The 20,953-nt window shown below is 34.0% G+C and overlaps 1 protein-coding gene across 2 annotated transcripts; it reads left to right on the forward strand.

The window, feature by feature from the left end:
- Positions 1-1,947: 1,947 nt before the first annotated feature.
- Positions 1,948-20,454, forward strand: LOC122014720 (THO complex subunit 6-like). Of its 2 annotated transcripts, none has more exons than XR_006120745.1 (13): positions 1,948-2,298; positions 3,257-3,288; positions 3,390-3,500; positions 3,647-3,729; positions 3,839-3,884; positions 4,356-4,416; positions 5,479-5,532; positions 5,659-5,739; positions 13,072-13,111; positions 13,880-13,989; positions 17,012-17,122; positions 17,326-17,436; positions 19,102-19,218. XR_006120745.1 is itself a non-coding variant. In XM_042571105.1 (13 exons), exons 1-13 carry the CDS (start codon positions 2,077-2,079, stop codon positions 20,096-20,098), a joined length of 1,170 nt encoding a protein of 389 aa, XP_042427039.1. In that variant the 5' UTR covers positions 1,948-2,076; the 3' UTR covers positions 20,099-20,454. The 2 variants fall into 2 exon arrangements, 1 of the variants encoding a protein (XP_042427039.1); XM_042571105.1 differs by lacking the exon at positions 17,326-17,436 and adding an exon at positions 19,997-20,454.
- The last annotated feature ends 499 nt before the right edge of the window (positions 20,455-20,953 follow it).

Genomic DNA, 20,953 nt, shown 5'->3' on the forward strand with positions numbered 1-20,953 from the left:
AAATATATATTAATTCCTTATTCGGGTTTCGGGCGGGTTATTCTGATGGGGAGTTAAATCCAAAACCAAACCATTAACCCAATTAACGTTTTGGGTCAGTTCATTCAACCGATCCCGAATTTCATTTAACCAAACCAAATAACCCGAATGTTATTTGGATCGGGCGGGTTAATGGATTGACCCGAATAATGAACACCCCTACTTTCAGCTGTGTACCTGCATTTACCTCCCTCCATATCCGTGAGACCGGCTCTAGGGGGCCGCTGATGTGGCGATTCCACATTTCTAAATGTTCTCCTATCAATTCGAAGTTCACTAATACTTATTTCATCGCTCTATTTTGTAAGGTTGACCATCCATTTCACACGTGCAATTGATTTATCCTCCCTACTTTTTATTTGACGAATCCTACTTCGACGATATATAAGTATTACAATTTGATAAAGTATGACAACCAAACAACCATGAGCATTCTATACATATTCCACAAAGTGTATAATAATCTATGTCTTTTATAATTTAATGATTGTCGTGTCATGTTTATCTATATCATATAACAATCGATGTCACCAATAATAAGTCAAAACCAAAACCATACATGAATAAATATTAAACAGCTCATGCATACATGAATAAATACAGAACTAAATCATAACAATGCTCAACATTCAGATAAAAAACATCTAACCTCATTGACTTATGTCTCCTATCTAGAAAATTAGGTTTAAATAGTGGCTCAAGTTAAACTAAGGTATAGAAAAGTGGTATATATTTAGGCCATAACTAACTAGTTTGTATGATTTTCTTTTTCTTTTTCTTTTTCTTATGTGGGTTATTTACTTTTCTGCATTATTATAATTTACTTGATTATGTATTCACAATTCTTGGTCTAAATTTGTTCACCACTGTCCTAAATATCGGGCCTTAGAAATTCAGTTGGAATGATATGTTTCACAAAGGCAATTAGAAATCAAATAAAGAGAAGAGACCTTCTTACCCATTGGTTCATTAGGAATAAGTAGTTCTGTGAAACATTAATTCATCACCGTAGATGAGTAGAAGCAGTAAGCTCTTGATCTAAACAAAATATGATGAATAGATTTCGCATGGCCTCTCCATTTTAATTTTTTACATGATTAAAGAAAATGCATATGCTTTAGCAGTTAATTAATATCATGTTAATTAATTTATTATGACAAGTTTCATTTGATTGTATTCACATTTTACTTATGTGTACAAAATTAAATGCATTCACATTTTATATACGACAAGTTATACAATTAATTTTATTGATACGTACACATAAAGAAATCGCCTGCCACAACTTACTAGGGGTGGCCGAGAGGAAGAGGCGTTGGCGACCGAGCAGGGAGGAGGAGGAGAAGAGGGGGGGGGGGTCGGGGAAGAGAGAAGCATGGGCAATCAGGGAAGAAGAAGCGCGGGCGAGCGGACAAGCGGAGAAGCAGAGCCATGGGCGGGGTCGGGGAAGAAGAATCGCGGGTGGGGTCGGGGAAGAAGAAGCATTGGCAATCGGGCGGGCAGTTGGGGAAGCAGAGACGTGGCGACGAGCGAGGAAGAAAGGCACTGAGATGAAACGCGGAAAGCAAAAGAGAAAAAAAGAAAAGGTTCGGAGGAGGAAGGCTGGACCGTTAAAAAAAAAAATGAATAGAGAGGAATGAGTTTAACCTAAGGATGGATGGATTATGAAATTAGGAATGTCAAATCCATATTTTGATTCTAATTTCCATCTACCAAATATCAAGAATGGGACCCGCCTACCAAATTATTCCTAAAGTTCGTTTTTTTTAAGATGTTATATATATAATACGATTAATAGAAAAAATTTGAATATTTTTTTTATAATATTGATTTTAAGTAATAGTGAAAATTACTTTCTTATCATTATAAGTTACTTAATTTTTTAAATAAATTTCAATTTGTCCTCGGGGTAAACAAACTGTTCGAACAAGGGCTGGGACAAGTGACCCGATTGGGCTATTGGAACCCCAGGAAGGCCAGCTCTTGCTCGTCGAAATAGAGTGAGAAGCAGCGGCGACCATCGTGGGCGATGCCGGAATGGCCACAGAACAGGAGGCAGCAGGTGGTGACGCTAGGTCTTGGGACGAAGAAAGATACAGGAAGAGCATTCTCCAGGAGAGGGAACTGCGATGTCGAACTGTCTTCCGAACTGCCTTCGCCCCTTCCCAGAACCCTAACCCTGATATCCTCGTCGTGGCTTCCAGCGATGGTTCCTTGTCGTGTTACTCCTTGGCTTCCTGCATCGCCTCTATGTCTCAGGTAATCGATTCGACGTTGCACCCGTTCGTTTGAATGCGTTATGAAAGTACATTTTCTTGTTAAGAGGTCTTCGATCATGTTTTCTATGACGTCTGCTCTTTAGCCTTAGTTAATTAAAACACGCGCAATCGAAAATTGAAAGAATGTGCTCAATAGAATAATGCACATTGATTTGAAGGCAAGAACACTATATTTTCTCGGTAATATAGAATATCCCACTGTATTTATATGGAAGTAAGTTGGAGGTTGGAGCATACAAATATGTTAAAATTAATATTTATTATTTAAATTAAAACTGCTGCATATTATACTTTTTCTTACTCGTTGACAACTAATAGAAGACCAACAATACTATGCTTTTGTGATTAATGATGCACTGAAAAGATACAATCTTCTCCATATTTGACTTTATAAAATGCTGTTTATTGAGTCCTAATATCGTCCAAACTCAAGTAAATTCTGTTTTAATATGGGTTTCCACAAGATTGAAATATTTATTCAATGCAATACATTGATTGGAGAGAGGAAACATATCCAAGAGGAGTTTAGGAGTTTTAAATTGGATTTGGCAAGAATAATTTCAATGCATTGCTCGATGATAATTTATTTTCAAGGATGCTGGTTGAGCTTTATTGTTTGTATATAATTTGGTGACTGTGATTGGGGTATTTCATCATCTCCAGGATTCGTAACTATTCTTTTTCTAGATCATAGGCCATTTGTTTAATTGTAAAGTATAGTAGTTCTGTAAATCTGAAAATTGAGCAGACCCAAAGTTGTAGTGATGCACTATTTGAAATTTCTAGATTACCTCATTTTGCTACTAATTTATGTGGTTAGGCTTTCCAGGAAAACATGCATGATATTGTCTTGATGTGCTAGGGCTAGGCTTATTTAATGCCATTCCTCCAAGATATTTTTCTGATATTTTTTTTCTGGTCCCTTCTTATATTTTCAGTACCAGCAGTTAGATATGGCGACAAATCTGAGGTATGCACTTTTTTTTTCTCATTAATTATCTTTGTGATTTATGAAAGTGCCTTATTTTTTTTTGCTCAATAGCCATCTGCCCATCTGCTTTTTCAAATCAGGACTGTGGCTGATCCATTGTCAGCAGACCCACTTAGTATCATTCAAGCACACAAAGGCCCCACCTATGATTTGAAGTTCTATACTCATGGAGAGAACTGCTTGCTTTTTAGGTCTATTGATTGTGATTATGTCTTCTTTGCTTAGCTCTTTAACATCGGTATTAGTTATGATTCTCAGATGATGGACATGCGTGCTAGTTATTTGCTCCATCAGTGACAGTCTTTCTATGTTAAATATAGTTGTCTATGTTATGCAGTTGTGGTGACGATGGCCGACTAAGGGGTTGGAATTGGAAGGAAATACTGAGTTCACATATTGTTGTGGATAAAAAGACCCAGGGTATGAATGTATGAGAAGGCCAGTTTCTGAATTCATTGGTTAAAATCTGTACAATGCACTCATGAAATATGTGCTTTCATTTACTCCATTTCATTTTTTATCCTTACAGGTAATTTGTTGAAGCCAATACTTGACTTGGCAAACCCACAACATGAGTAGGATTTCTACAATATTACTAGTTTTGAAATAAGTTTGGTGTCCTTATTTGATTTCAGTATATATGAATGAGATATCTGAAGCATGATATCTCATTTGTGCAGTTGTGCTAACAAATTCATGCATATTTATATATACTAGTTTCATATATTTCAGTCTGAACTTTTTTAGTTTTGGTTGTAATGATTAAGCCATCTTTGGTCATAAAAAAATGTATGCTACATTCATTTTATAAATTCTAATAAGGCATCAAAGGAGGTTTTTTTTTAAGTAATGCTACTCTCTTTAGGCAGACACTTCTATTTTACCATGAATCTGCTTTGTCTAGCATGCTGTTTTACCTTGTGTGGTTTTGGTGCACATAAGAATTTCAAACTGAAGAGCTTTCTTCTTCAACTTTTCAATATTTGTATCTCTCTTTATGTTTCTTTTGATATAATGTCAAATTACCTTATCTTTCCTAATTTCAGGGGTCCTTGGGGGGCTCTATCGCCAATACCTGAGACTAATGCGATCACAATCAATGAACAGGTTATTGTTCATTTCCCTTTCTGTTGTTTGCTTTGCTTGCATTTTAAGTATGTTCTGGATTATTGATAGTGGTAGTAGATAAGAATGCTACTGGATTTGCTTTCTAAAGCCTTTGAGTGGTTTTGTAGTGTATATTTCTTACACTTCCCTCACATTCTTATCTGATTCTGAGCACTCTTGTGACAATTCAAAAATTTTCAATTATCTCACAGTTGGAAGTTCCCCAATATTCACCAATTTCATTATACCATTCCCATCAAGGATAAGGAGTTCTATAGTGTTGTGAAATTTGTTGGTTTTATAACACATGTAATTTGATTTTCCATTGGAAGTCCCCCAATACTCACCAATTTCGTTATACATTCCCATCAAAGATAAGGTGTTATATACTATTGCGAAAAATGTTGATTGTATAACATGTATAATTTGATTCATCATTGGAAGTCCCCAATACTCACCAATTTCATTATACCATTCCCATCAAAGATAAGGTGTTCTATAGTTTTGTGAAAATGCTAGATTTACAATATGTATAATTTGACTTAGCATTGGAAGACCCTACTCACCAATTTCGGTATACCATAGTACCATACCCATCAAAGATAAGGTGTTCTATAACATTGTGAAAAATGTTAGTTTCATGACGTGTATAATTTGACTCAAGCTTAGCTTATAAGTAAACATTAGCTTCATAGTTCATTATAATTAGTGTTTGGTTTCATGCTAAGTTATACTATGTATCTTTTATAATTTTTTTTATTTGACAATAGTTTTGCTCTGCATTCTTCAAGAAATTTTAACTTAATGCATGGGTTTGGGACATTTATACCTCTTAATACTGGGCTTAGGCATTACTTTTTGACCCGAATGGCAACAAAATTAAATTGATGCTTGACAGCCCATCTCTTTAATGATCAGTTCTACTCCTATCCATCCAATGATGAGGCCATAGGTCCTACCCACACTTCCTTTAGTTGTTGAATACATTATAAGTTGATTTGCACTATGGAATGCTGGTGATGAACATCTTTGGTGACTAACCAAATTCAGTTTTTGAAATAGGAAGGCTCAGTTTATTCAGCTGCTGGTGATGCTCGTGCATACTCATGGGACATTGTATGTAACTAATCCACCCTCAAAGGGGATTTCATTTTTGTATGTTTATATGCTTATTTGATACGTGGAGTTGATATTTATTTTCCAGCTATAGCCTTTAATCATGTGGAGCTTTATTGCATTTAGGAAACAGGGAAACAGAAAATGGTATTCAAGGGTCATGCAGATTATTTGCATTGCATTACTGCTCGTAAATCTAGTCATCAGGTAAGTAAATGCCATTCTTTTTATCTGCTGTCTAAACCCCCGTCTTGTTTTATCATTAGAGAGCTAGTTAGCACGGTGAGGAATGTTTTCCTGTCTTTAAGTTAACAAAAAGACATGGTTGAAATGCAGAATGATGGAAAATAAACTACTCTATATATAGAATTCAATGGCCTAATAGGATCAATGTATCCAACCTCAAATAGTTGGAAATTGTGGCCTATTGTTGCAATAATAAGACTAATATTAAATAATATTTAACTAGCACAGATATGCACTTTGCATACTGTGACGTTTCTCTAATAATTTTACACTTCTGTATCAAATTCTGTTGCATGGTTCACACAAAAAAAATGAATTTGAAGGTTTCTAAAACAACTTTTTTTTGTATTTCACAGTGTTAGGACCGGGGTTGGGGGGGGGGGGGGGGGTTGAATAGCTCATTTCGATTTCTTGCTTCTGCAGTGGAAACTTGGAAGCAATGCTAACTCATTGTGTTTACTTGGTATCCACTTCCTTGAGGAGACTAATCCAAAGATCCGGCCCTCTCTCACACATACACTATGAAAGAGCACCTTCTCGGAAATAATCTGGAAGTGGAGAAGCCTTGTACAAACTCACACACGAAGAAATACAAGAAGAAGAAGATGAGAAGCTAATACAAATGAAATCTTACAAGATTACAACAATGAAACCCTAGCTTGCTTTCTTCTTGCTTGGAAACACCTTTTGATCAACTTGGAAATGCAGCAACACTTCACTCTAAATCTCCAAGAATTGGCCGTGCCATTGAGAAACTATGAGCGAGAGACATAAGAAACAGTGCATGCGTTAACCCTTTTCTAGGGCTCTTCGACTGCCTTGAATCGCTTAAGATTCTCCTTAAGCGATTACTACCTCTGCAACCTGCTTAGAACGACTATATTTTTAAACCTAAGCGATTACCCTAATCGCTTAAGAGGGGCAGAATCGATTCCGCTCCTTTCTATTCAATCACGAGAAAGATCGTAAGCAAAAGCTGCCTTGCTTAATCTCTTACCACAACTCGCTTCCGGACCTTTCTGTTTCTTTAAAATGGACCTTAAAAGGCTGAATCGCTTATCCTAAGCGATTTAGCAGCTTTCTGTTCCCTCACGTCAACGACTCTCTTAAGTGATTAAGCCTTGCTAAATCGCTTAAGCTCAGTGGGAATCGTTTAGCCTAAGCGATTTTAATACCCTAACTTGCTTAACTTAAGCCTAGGGTTCCATTTTCCTAACATCCGGTCAATTGTGACCTATTGGGGGCTCCTCATTGCCTAGCATTCAGTCACACTTGATCTGATGGGACTTCTCCATCAAATGTCTGGTCAATCTTTGACCCACTTGGACTTTTCCGCTCGTGCAAAGTGTTCGGTCCTCTATGACCCACTTGGATTTCCAAACATCAGGTGTGCTTGATTTCACTCACCTGACTTTTCAATTGTCTGACTTCACTCACTAGGACTTTTCACTACCTATCTTCACTCACTAGGATTTCCCTATCTAGCTTCACTCATTAGGACTTTCCAACTGTCTGACTTTACTCATCAGTACTTTCTCACTTCCCGACTTCACTCACCGGGACTTTTTAATTGTCTGGCTTCACTCATTAGGACTTTTCATCATCTACCTTCACTCACTAGAACTTTTCAATTAGACTTCCTCACTGCTCGGCTTCACTTACTGAGGCACACCAAGTGTCCGGTTAATATTGACTCACTTAGTTTTTCTTCTTTTGTCAACCATCCCATTGGTCTTGCCCTTGCCTAACCTCCAGTTAGGACTTTTCCCGTCAAGTATTCGGTCAACCTTGACCTACTTGACTACTCTCTCATTTCAAACTGGTCAACCTTTGACCAGAGGAGACTTGTACCAACATTCTTTCTAATGGACAATTACACTTGTAATGTTCATATATTGTCTAACATCAAAACTTAAACTTGAGCCAAATTGGTCAACTTTGACCCCGACACAATTGCACCAACAGTCTATCACTTTCATTTTATTACAATATAGTCATCTGATATTACTTTTAGATCTTTGACTAAAATTTATAGTTAAACTCTATTGGCCATTTTTTTTGCCTTTAATTTTAGAAAATAAGTGATACAAATTTTAATTTTTCATTTGTTTTTATTATGAGTCTGTCTTCATATATATTTCCCCATATTTATTATTATCAATGTAAACTGCTTGTATAATTTTATCTTAGAAATTATTTATTTATTTAAATTATTATTTTTATTTAGTTCTCTTACAAAGCTTGAATTATATTTACATATTATTAGATTTCAATTATTGGTATTTTTAGATTAATCCAATAAATCCTTGTTCAGAATTATTGGTGCTTTAATGGAATATATACAACAACAACAACCAAGCCTTTTCCCACTAGGTGGGGTCGGCTGTATGAATCTTTTTACGCCATTGAGCTCTATCTCCTATTATATCATCATCTATATTTAAATAAATTTTATCTTGTTTTATTGTTGCTAACCAAGTCTTTTTTGGTCTTCCTCTTCCTTGTTTGATATGCATGTTTATCATAGTTTCACATCGCCTAACTGGAGCATTTATTGGTCGTCTAAGTACATGTCCGTACCATCTTAAACGTGTCTCTGGGAGTTTATCCTCAATAGATGCAACTCTGATTTTCTCTCTAATGCTCTTATTCCTTATTTTGTCTATTTTCGTATGCCCACACATCCACCTTAACATCCTCATCTTTGCAACTCTCATCTTATGCTCATGTGCTCGAGTCATAGCCCAACATTCAGCTCCATATAAATAGTAGGTCTAACAGCGGTTTTATAGAACTTACCTTTAAGTTTAAGAGGTACTTTACGGTCACATAAAACACCCGACGCTCCCCTCCATTTCACCCATCTCTCCATCATTTTGTAAAAATGATCCTAAATATTTAAATCTCTCGGTTCCGGGCAACTCGTCCTCTCCTATCTTAACAATTGTTTCATTACTTCTAATATTGCTAAACTTCAATTCTATATATTCTGTCTTTAGTCTACTAAGCTTAAAACCTTTTACTTTCAGTATTTCCTACCAAGATTTGAGTTTAGAATTTACTCCTTCATGTGTCTCATCAACAAAATAATATTATTTGTAAACAACATGCACCATGGTACCATGTATTGGAAGTGTGAGTTTATTCCTGATTAGTGTAAAAAGATATGGACTTAGAGTTGATCCTTGATTTAACTCTATTTTTATAAGAAATGCTTCGGTTAATCTGTTTAAATTTTTCACTCTTGTCGTTACACCCTTATATATATTCTTAATTAGTTCAATATATGTTACACTAACACCTCTCTTTTTAGAATTCTCCATATAATTTCTCTTGGCACTCTATCAGCTTTTTCTTGGTCAACGAATATCATATCTAGATTTTACTTTTATTCCTGAAAATTTTCAGTTAGTTGCCTGAAAAGATATATAGTTCCTATTGTCGACCTTCCGGCATGAACCAAATTGATTTTCGTCTACGGTCTCCTTCCTTAATCTTTTCTCTATTACTTTTTCCCAAAGTTTCATAGTATGACTCATTAGTTTAATACCCCTATAGGTTGCACAATTTTGTATGTCTCCCTTGTTCTTATATAAGGGAACTAGAGTACTTATCCTCCATTGATCAGACATTCTTTTCGTTTTCAATATCATGTTAAATAATTTTATAAGTCATTCAATACCTTGTTTCCCTAAGCACTTCCATACCTCTATCGGAATATCATCTGGTCCAACGGCTTTTTTATTGTGCATCTCATTTAAAGTTTGTTTTACTTCTGATGTTTGAATTCTACGATAAAAATTAAAATTTCTATGCTCATTTGACCTAATTAAATTACCTAAGTTAAGTTGGTCACCTAAACCTTCATTAAAAAATTGATGAAAATACCTCTTCCACCGCTCTTTTATTTCTCCATCATTTACTAATACTCTATTACATTCATCTTTAATACATTTTATTTGGCTAAGATCTCTTGTTTTCCTTTCTCTCACTTTAGCTATTCTATAAATGTCTCTTTCCCCTTCTTTTGTATCTAATTTTCGATATAACCATTCAAAAGTTTCATTTTTTACTTCACTCACTACTTTTTTAGCTTCTTTCTTGGCTATTGTATATTTTTTTAGTTTTCCTCGTTCTTACAAATATATAATTCCTTATAAGCTATTCGTTTTTCCTTCACTTTCTCTTGTACTTTCTCATTCCACCACCAAGATTCTTTACTTGGTAGTGTATGCCGCTTTGACTCACCGAGTATACTCTTGGCTATTATTTTCAACTTTGATATCATCTTATCCTATGTCATATTAAAGTAACTGTATTTTTACCTAATGCTTGTACTTATACCTTCTATGTCTTGTTTTCCATCCTTTAAATTCTACCACTTAATTCTACGAGTCATGTGTATTTTTCTTCTATTGATACTACGTTTGAGGCGTATATCCAACACTACTACCTTATGTTGGGTAGTTAAGGTTTCTCCAGGGATGACTTTGCAATCTTTACAAATCTTTCTATCCTTCTTCCTAACCATAAGAAAGTCAATTTGCGATTTATTATTCCCACTTTTGAATGTGACTAAGTGTTCTTCTCTTTTCTTAAAAAACGTATTAGCTAATATAAGGTCATATGCTATCCCAAAATCTAATATAGTTTTCCCTTCCTCATTCCTCGTGCCAAACCCATAACTCCGTACTCTCTCATATTCCTCATTTTTCACTCCGACATGCCCATTTAGATCACCTCCTATTAAAATCATTTCACTTGGTGGAATATTTTGTAATATTTCATCTAAGTCCTCCCAAAACCTTGATTTGGTTGCTTCATCTAATCCTACTTGTGGTGCATATACGCTAATTATGTTCATAGTTTCTTTCGTCACTATTATCTTAAGTGTTATAATTCTATCCCCTTTTCTAACTACTCCTATAACTTCATCCTTTAACAAATTATCTACAATGATACCCACTCCATTTCTTATTTTACTCTTTCCAGTGTACCATAACTTAAAACCAGAGTTCTCTATCATTTTTGCCTTCTCGCCTATCCATTTTGTCTCTTGTACACACAAAATACTAATTTTTCTCCTAATCATCATATCTACTACCTTCATTGATTTACCAGTGAGAGTTCCTATATTCCATGTTCCAAATCTTAGATTATTAGTTTTCCTATCATATTTGTTCTTATTTAACCTATGACGTGAGAACTTTTGCCTATTTAACACTACACTCAAGTTCTCATGGAGATGTAGCGGTCCTTGCTGAGACGTTACAGTCGGACCTTGTAACGCGAACTCTTGCATATTTATCACTACACCCGAGTTATGGAGATGTAGCGGTCCTTGCCGAGACGTTACAGTCGGACCCTGCAACGCGTTTCTTCCGGGGAACAACCTAGCATTAGCACAATAGTTTAATGAATTCATTCATTGAATATTTGCCATAGTTTGACACTGGGTGACAACCTAACGCAACCCTCCTCCTTTATCCGGGTTTGGGACCGGCCATGATCGGTCATCATGGCGGAGTTTTAATGGAATATATAATTCAATCAAATAAGACTTGAAATTGAAATCAATCAATAAATTTATAATTTAAGCATTATTGGTACTATATAACTCCATTCTAGAATTTTTAAGTAATTATTAGTTTCTAAAAATATTTATATTTTTCAAGATTTTAAAATTAAAATTTAGTATTTGCAAAATTTCTAGAATTCTAGAAAAAAGTTAAGGAAGGAGACTATGGTAATTAAAATTCAATTTGGATTTATGCTTCGAAGATCAACAATAGAAGTTATGCATATTCTCAGACAACTAATTGAAAAGTATTGGGAACAAAAGCAAGATCTACATGTGATTTTCGTTGACTTAGAAAAAGTTTATGATAGAGTGTTCAGAGAAATTATATGGAGAATTCTAGAAAAAGAGAGGTATTAGCGTAATATATATAGAACTAATTAAGGATATGTATGAAGACGTAACAACAAGAGTGAAGATTTTAGGCTGATTAATTGAAGTGTTTCCCATAAAGATAGGGTTACATCAAGAATTGACTCTAAGTCCGTATAATTTTACACTAATCATTGACAAACTCACTAGACACATCCAAGACACGGTACCATTGTGTATGTTGTTTGTAGATGAAACACGTAAAAAAGTAAATGTTAAACTCGAATTTTGGTGGTAAATACTAGAAGTGAAAGAGTTTAGGCTTCGTAGAATAAAGACAAAATATATGGAATTTAAGTTTAGCAATATTAGACATAATGAGATAATTGTTAAGATAGGAGATGTTAAGTTGTCTAGAACCGAGAGCTTTAAGTATTTAAGTTTTTTTTACAAAATGATGCAGGGATTGAGAGAGATGTTTTATCTAGAATATAAACAGGATGGTTGAAATGGAGGAGAGCGTTGAGTGTTTTATGTGATCGTAAAGTATTTCTAAAACCTAAAGGGAAGTTCTACAAAATGACGATTATATCTGCTATGTTATATGAAACTGAATATTATACTATGACTTAAGCACATAGGGTTGTAAATGAATTGAATGTTCGTGAACAAACTTGATATTTGGCTTGGTAAAAGCTTGTTTATGTTTATTCAATGCACATAAGATCAATTAAATAAATACATTTGAACAACTTGTTAAACTAAACAAACAAACTTGAACACATGTATTCGGCTCGTTAATATTTGTGTATAATGTTCATGAATAACGCTTGTGAACCATATTCATTAATAAAACTCTTATCAACATACTAAATAAACAAAAAAAGAAATTTAAAATGAATAAACAAGTTTAAATTATCAAGTTCAATAACCAATTAAACAAATAAAAGATTAGCTCAAGCTTATAAAAAATAAATCAAGTCAAGCTTGAACAATCATTTCAAATGCTTGATTCATTTTAGGCTCGACGTCTACATCTTAATTCATAACATAATACAATTATAACCGAAGCTTTATGCCTTACCAAAAGACGGAACAAATGCTTGTTTAAAATTTCCAAAAGTTAATGAGCACAGTAGTTGATCAAAGATAAATGTAACAAGGCGAAGCCTTAGTTACATAAGCGATACCATAGACTGCTTTTAAAACTATGTGCGCGCCCCTTTCATTTTGTTCATCCTCAGGTTTTACAACTAGTATTTTACTATGTCATCTAGTGCCTAACCTTTTCAGCTACTATTCTCTCGACACTAAATTCTCACCACTTTGGCATTTCAAATTGGCAGTTTTTACATCTTACGCCTTCTGTTTACTAACTCATTTTTGTGGTTATCCCTTTTAAGATCATCACAGGTTCAGAAGATGGAACAACACGAATATGGGGTGAGTTAGAAACTTAATAGTATAGTGCTGTCGAATGACCTACAATCTGGAAATATATGTGCACTAGCTTTTAAAATTTATACTTGGAACACGACAGTATTGAACAATAAAATGTCTGAATGTTGGTAAAACTAAATTGACTAGTCCATGCGTATTATTCAATCTGTAGATGGTATTCTTGGACTCTAGTGAGTTTCCATTGCATGACTTCTCCCAACAAATATGTCTTGTTAGTCTGAATTTGAGTTGTAGAATTTGTTAAGACAAGTGAAGGTTGAGAGAGTGAAACTAATATATCTGTATTGTTTACTGAATGCTCTGGCTTATGTAAAATAATCTTTTGGAGATACTCAATCAAATGTTTCTGTCTTTGAGACTCCAAAGATCACATGAATCGCTTAATGCTCTTCGAAACAACTTTTTTTTGTGTTCCTTGCAAGGGGGTACAGATTGACTGGAAATCTGATGAGTGTTTTTTAATTCCTAGAACCATTTAGTATTTACATAAAGATTAGAATTTAGAATTTCAAAAACCTGAAGTCCTCTCATCTGTGGTTTAGCTTAGAAGTGATGGTGAAAAACTAAGGTAGAATGAGGCAAATAAAGAAGGTAAAGGTTGATTCATTGGTTCCGTAGTGGCTATCAGCCTTTTGGCGATATCAGATAATAGCTTAATTTATAATTTTTACATTCAATTTTATGTTTTTCATGCTCATGAACATGTGAGATTTTCTGATTTATGCAGCTCTTGAATTATTTGTATTTTAGATTGTAGAAGTGGATTATGCACTCAAGTTATACAATCTGGGAGGAACCTTAAGTCTAAGCTGTCTTCTTGGGTCAGTTGCGTTGCCATTGATTCAAGTGAAAGTTGGCTGGTACAATTTCTATCTTCAATGCATTTGCTTACGTAATTTTTTTTTTTTGCTTTTTTGAAATAATGTTATTCTACCTCTAGTTTCTTCTTGTATAGATTTTATTAAAATATATGATACTTCTTCATTGGGTAGCAAAATTAAACTATTTTTTAGATGATAAGTAAGATCTATTATTAATTAAAGTTCAATAGTTCTTTTATTTTATTTCTTGTTTTGATTCAGAGTAAAAGTTATTTAAGAAATATAATATTATTTAGAGTTGGAGCCAATCAAATTGTGTGAAAAGATCAAGTGAGTCAAGTTGGTTAAGTTGGTCGAATAAGATATGCCAATCATATCAGGTTGGAATTGAGTGGATTGGACGTGTTTGAGTGTACCAGCCATGTCAAGAATATTTTGTGGATCAATCAATCAGGTATGTCAAATGAACAAAGAAGATTAAACACTCAAATAGATAAGTGGAGCATATAAGTTAAGTTGGTTGAAAAAAATAGAGATCTAAAAAAAGTTACATAGATTAAAGCATAGTTATATCAATTTTATTATTGCAACCAAATAAATAAATGAAATGGATCACTGCTCTTTTCATTTCATTTTATTTCATTTTTTAGTTTCATTTCATTTCCATTCCATTCATGTGTATCAAATGCAACCTTAAGGGTGCATTTGGTTCAAGGTAATTGGTGATAACCTTAGCTATCCATCTTAGGTTATATTATTTAACCTCATTTGATTTAGGTACAGATCGATTCTCAAGTTATCATACATGCCTGTCAAGTCACGACGTCAGCAAAAGGGTTATGTATCTCAGAACCTGATTATCTTCGAAGTCTAAGGTTTTTCTTGATCCCACGGTTAACGAGAATCCAGTCATGAGTTGTTGTCGAGCGTGATTAGCGAGTGGTGGCAGAGCTCCGCGGCGGTTTGGGGTGGCCAATGAAGGACACATGTGAGTGGAGCTTCGTCTTCCCGAATTGGTTAGTACGGGCTTGGGCGTCTCGCATGGCTTAAAAAGAAGGATGGGGCGTCGATGTCTTGCGTGGACGGAGGCGACGTCGACGGACGTGCACTCAGTCGCTGCTTCAGCGATAGTGCTGCAAGCACCTCGTGAGGAACTCTAGTACGGGCACCGACGTCTCGTGTGGCTTGGGAAGGAGAAGGATGGGGTGCTGACATCTCTTGTGACAAAGGTGATGCTGGTGGACATGCAACGGCAGCGTTGTAGCCACTTGCAAGGAACGGGAAGAGAACGATGACGGGGAAGAATAATTTTAATTAAAACTTAGGTTTTAATTTTCCAAACTTAGGTTAAGTTCCAATCCACTCCCAGTCTAAATAGGATAGCCAAAAGGACTTTTCTAAACCATAATTGATTTATCCCATTAAAATATTTAAAAATTCCTGAAAAATCAAATAAATTCTATATATTCACATAAATTTATTTCCTTATAATATGAATTATATTATTACTATTTTTTAAAATAAAATATTAAACTAAGTTATACGCTAAAATCTTTAAACAAACAAGTTTTTATTACATTATCTAAGAATAAACCAAACGACATTAGGTTATGTTTTATTTTCCATAACTAACTAAGGTTATGCATGATAACTTTGAATCAAACACACCTAAGGGTGCGTTTGGTTGGGGGTTATCCTTGATAACCTTGTTATCCATCCAAGGTTATCAACGAAAATCCTGTTTGGTTTAGGTAATCGATGATTCCCGAGTAACGTTCTATGTCCGACACGTCAACAAAAGGGGCATGCAACCCGGAATCGGAAAATTTCGAAAAACTGAGATTTTTCTTGATTCCGGGGTTAACGAAATTTTTTTACCCAAAATACCCTCGAATAAGAGAAAAATGTGATAAAAAAGAAAAATGTAAAGAAAAAAATATATAAAATATAAAAAACTTTTAAAAAATAAAAAATGTAAAAAAACATAAAAAAAAATAGAAAAAGCATAAAATTTTTAAAAATAATAAAAAATGGGAAAACATAAAAAATAGAAAAAACGTGAAAAATTTAAAAACCGTAAAAATAATAAAAAAATAAAAAAATTTAATTAAAAATAAAAAAAATAAAAATAGAAAAAATTTAAAAAATGTAAAAAAATAAACGTAAACAAATTAAAAAAAACTTTAAAAATAAAGAAAAATGTGAAAAAGAAAAAAAAATGTAGGGTTTAAAAAATAATAATAATAATATATATGGTTGGTTTTGTAACTAAGGGTAATATAGTAAAATATTAAACTAAGTTATTCATTAAAACCTTCAAACAAACAAATTTTTGTTGCATTACTTAGGTTGAACCAAACAATATTTGGTTATGTTTTATTCCCCATAACCTTGGTTATGTGATTACTTGGTAATCACATAACTAAGGTTATACATGATAACTTGAACCAAACGCACCCTAAAAGTTTTACTAATACAACGTTGCAAAAATTAACCTCATTCCTTATGAGCAGACAATAAGATACTTGACGCTTATTGAATTTACCATATATATTTGCTCTGCTCATTTTAGTTGTTTCTTCAATATTTGTGCAGTTGTGCTATACCCTGTTTTTTCCCCCATGGTTCTACAAATGTTATGAATATGCAAACTCCACCCATCATATAATCTATATCCCTGTTGTTGCTCCATCCCAATTGGATATACATATCAGTGTGTTGGTGGGTTTCACATGCTTTTATACACTTTATGCATGCTAATGTGTATATGTGTATGTGCACACCATATCTAAATATAATCTAATTAAAAAAAAGTAAGGATAAGTGGATTAGTTGAATTTTTGAACTAGATATGTCCCATAGCATATCTAAACTTTGGTCTGATCCAAATATATTCTTGTTTCATCTAAACTAAGCAAAATGCTCTGGATAAATTAAATATATATAGGTTGCATATGGATATTATTTACATTAAAGTAGTAAATATGTTTTACTTCTGATGTCATGCCCTTCTTTTTGTATGACAAATGAAAGGTTTTGGATAAGTAATGTTCCCTTTCAGGCTTGTGGAACTGGTGCTGGATTATCAGTTTGGAGTTTGCTATCCTATGAATGTATCTTTAACATAGGCCATTATGCTCCAGTGCAAGATTTGCTGTTTGATGATAATCAGGTAAGTTCTTATCAAGATGCACACTGGGCCCTGTCTAAATATGTGGTTGACTACATGAACCTTTTCAAATCTATGTCAAGGAACTTTAACTCCTGTTAGTTCTATTTGTCTCTTGGAGTCCCTTGAGATATGCAAATTTCTTATTAACTGTTAGCTGTATAGACATATTCTCTTTTCTGTCAAATCAAAGTTTTCGATTCTAGGTACACCATGCTTGTTTTGGGCTGCTGAATTACAACCACTAAGCAATATGCTACAGTTGTGTGTGCTGAACCACTGTGGACATGGCACAACACTTCATGTCGTCGGCATTTGTAATTTTTAAGCTAATTCATTTTAAATATAAACTGTCCCTTTTTTGCTTGTACTGGTTTGGTCATATCACATATACAGTATTTGACTACTTGTCCATTAGAATCTGTTGAATATGTAGGATTTTTTACCTGCTGTGCTATTGGTAAGATAGGTGATACGACCTTAATCCTGAAAAAAAAAAAGATTGATGTAGCACTTTACTAGTTCTCACTTTTAGGATCTTCCACGATTCTATCACTTTTAAGTTATTATAAGCAGTTTTCTAGTTATCACCAAGAGATTTTTCTTGTTAGTCTATAAATAGGATAAATATAGTTGTATTCAGCCTGGCCTAGAGAATCTGATATCTAGCATCACAAAATCAATGACTAATTACATTTCGGTCACTTTGAAAATCGACATCAGCTCAATTTTATCTGCTTTTTCTCATTACTAAAATATGCTCTAATACATTTGCAAGGTTTGATCGACTTTCATACTTAATAATTGATACGAAAGAATGTTGCAGACACGAACTTGCTAATTGTAGTTAGTATAATGATGGTGATATCAAGGATGCTTGCTACAATCTTGCTCTCTTATCCTATCACATGTTTTGGTAAAGTGGCATTCATGGTCTAATATCATATTGCTCAGACTTGGATACCAGAAGCACAGATATGAATTTAGGTGACCAATATGATTTTTTGAGTTTTTTTTTATACGTGATCATTAGAAGTGATGACATCAGTCAACTTGGTGTTAATGTCAGGTCATCTAGCATGAGTCCGGACTCCGGAGGGATAATTGCAAAGATAGCGGAGTCTAATAGTACTTTAAAATTCAGCTTTACTTGGCTGAGATATGCTTAAAGAAATGGTTTAGATGGGAGTCTGCAAATCTGCAACATAATGCAATTGCATATTTTGATGTGCTTTTTTTGACTAAAAAGTAAAAATTATGTGAACTTTGCAGTCTGGAGAGATGTCTAGGGTCTACAGGAAAGGAGTAGGTCAAATTTGGAGAAGGAATTTAGTGCATGAGTACTGCATTAGTTTGTTTCAGTGATATTCTGTATTTGCTGATGTGGACTTTTTGGATGCTATTCATAGAAGTGTTGATTTTCTGACCTGCTCTAGATACACTTAAGTTTTTATCTTTCCAGTTTGTAGGAAGAATGACTAACATGAGAGGACAACAAAAGCCTAATATGATTTCCACTACAAGTCCACGCAAACAAATTCATGATTTCCTTTGTTTTCTTTGAATAAAACAATAAGATCGTAAAATTATTTGAAAATCCAAATTCTTTGTAAGGTTCAAATTCCAAGTTTCATTAAAATGAAGTCAAATTGGTTTTAGGAAGCTTCATTCTTCTCGTGATTGAGCTAGACATCTGTTTTAATCCTTTTTTGGATTGGAATTGTGGAATTAGTGATAACTAGCTTAAATGAGAAATAGGTGTTCATTATACAATGACCCTTAGACCCTTGTAGCCAACCTCAAATAATTAACATGGATTTTGTGTAGTGCAGATGTCAACTTGTACAGTTTTCCAACTTATTATTATTTTGTACAATTATTTTAATCAGTTTTTGTTTGTATTCATAGCGGACCCAACCTAGTGGGATAAGTTTGTTGTTGTTGTATTCATATTGATTTCTCCATTTCCTGTCACTATGTAGATTGTTGCAGTTGGATCAGAACCTGTGCTTACTCGTTTCAGTATTAATGGGGCTACTCTTTCACAATTAAAATGTGCTCCTCAATCTGCATTTTCTGTTTCACTGCATCCTTCTGGAGTATGATTTTGCTCACTTCTTTTAAGTTTCATTTTTCTACTAAAAGATTATATACTTGTTATAATGGCCAAAGAATCTATTTCAGGAACTTGTATAAAATGGTTAATGTTGCTTTCTTAAGTTGCCTTGCTTATCAATCGGTTATTATTTTGAATCCTAATTAACATGCCGGAATCTCACATCAATTTTTTAAAAATTATTCTTTGGAAAGGAAAATGTGTGTTTCACTTCTGCATGGTATGTTAGTCACCTGTCCTTTTTTCTAGTATCATTGCTAGGTGAACACTAAAGAATATATTGAGGGATAAAAGAGCTGTATAACATTAAAACAATAGGTTACATGAAAGTAGAATATCTCTTCATGAAAGTCTGAATTTAATCAAATTCAGTGAGATGTGTTTTCAAAAATCTTTTCTATATGATTTGCTTGGCCAAATATTTGAACTACATTTACGGCATTAGATCTTCGATGCACCTTTATCTTGACTTTGCCTTTGTTGTAAGCAATTAGATTCTAACTGTAATGTTCCAGAAATCTATAAAAGTTATAGCAAAAAAGTTGAATAAAACAGAGGTGATGATTGATTGAGAATATTGCTAGAGTTCCTTAAAGTTGCAAATTATTTGATTTTCTTTGTTGACTAACAAGAAAAAAACAATCCCCTGGGTAATTTTCTGCTAGTGTCTTTCATCTCTTTCAATTTCCCATCAAGACAAACTGCTTATTTTTTTATTGTTTCTGCTGGATTATGAAAAGTGTTACTGGCTTGATCTTCAGGTTATAGCTGTTGGTGGGTATGGAGCTCTGGTGGATGTTTTATCACAATTTGGTAGCCATCTGTGCACGTTTTATTGTCGGGGCTTGGATAACTATTCATGAATATCATCATTCTGAATTTTGATGGTATTTGCACTTTGAATTCATCTTGGCAATTATATACCTGAGAGCTTGTTGCAATGTGCACTGCAAATGTTTCTTTGATTGGATCAATCATCTTCAATGGAACAGGCCAAGTGTCTCGGTGGAAGCTTGCATGCTCGGCCAATTTTAGTTTGACGAGAACTTCTAGCATTAGTGCTTTCTATATTTTCCAATTCGACAATTTGTGAAAATTTCTAAAAATCATTATCTTGCTGGCTGTCTGTATTATGCTTCCAGTGTTAAATGTATATTTGTTAAGGTCCCAAGATGAAGATTTATCTGAAAAAATGAGTTGAAAAAAAGTGTTAAAGGCATATTTTGACTAGAATGTTATTGGAAAAATATATTCCATTTTTTGAACCAGTGCATTTGCGTGATTAGTTGAAACTCTCTTCACAAACAATTATGGGGGGTTTTTCAGGAAAAGATATAATTGTGAATGGAGTGTATATCCAGGAGTGAGTATTGAGTAGATGGGCAGGATAACAAATTTCTCTCTCTATATATCTATCACACTGAATGTATCCACTCGTGTCTATTGGCTCTAAGAGTAATATCAAAGTAGTTAAATGCATGAAACATTGCTACTCTTGGAAATGCCGAGCAAATCTCAATCCAAGCAAGCTTGTGCCCTCATTTTGAACTGCCAACATAATTGTTGTCATCGTCTTTGAGACTCTATTTTATTTGTTTTCATTATGCTTAGGCAGTTGCAATTATTTTTCATCCAACGCAATTAAATTATATCTTTTCCATTAAATTGTCAGTAGGCAACTCAATTTACTCTTATTAGATCCTTGTGCCTTATTGCAA

Source organism: Zingiber officinale, chromosome 8B (assembly GCF_018446385.1).
Source record: "Zingiber officinale cultivar Zhangliang chromosome 8B, Zo_v1.1, whole genome shotgun sequence".
NCBI classification, from domain to species: Eukaryota; Viridiplantae; Streptophyta; class Magnoliopsida; order Zingiberales; family Zingiberaceae; genus Zingiber; species Zingiber officinale.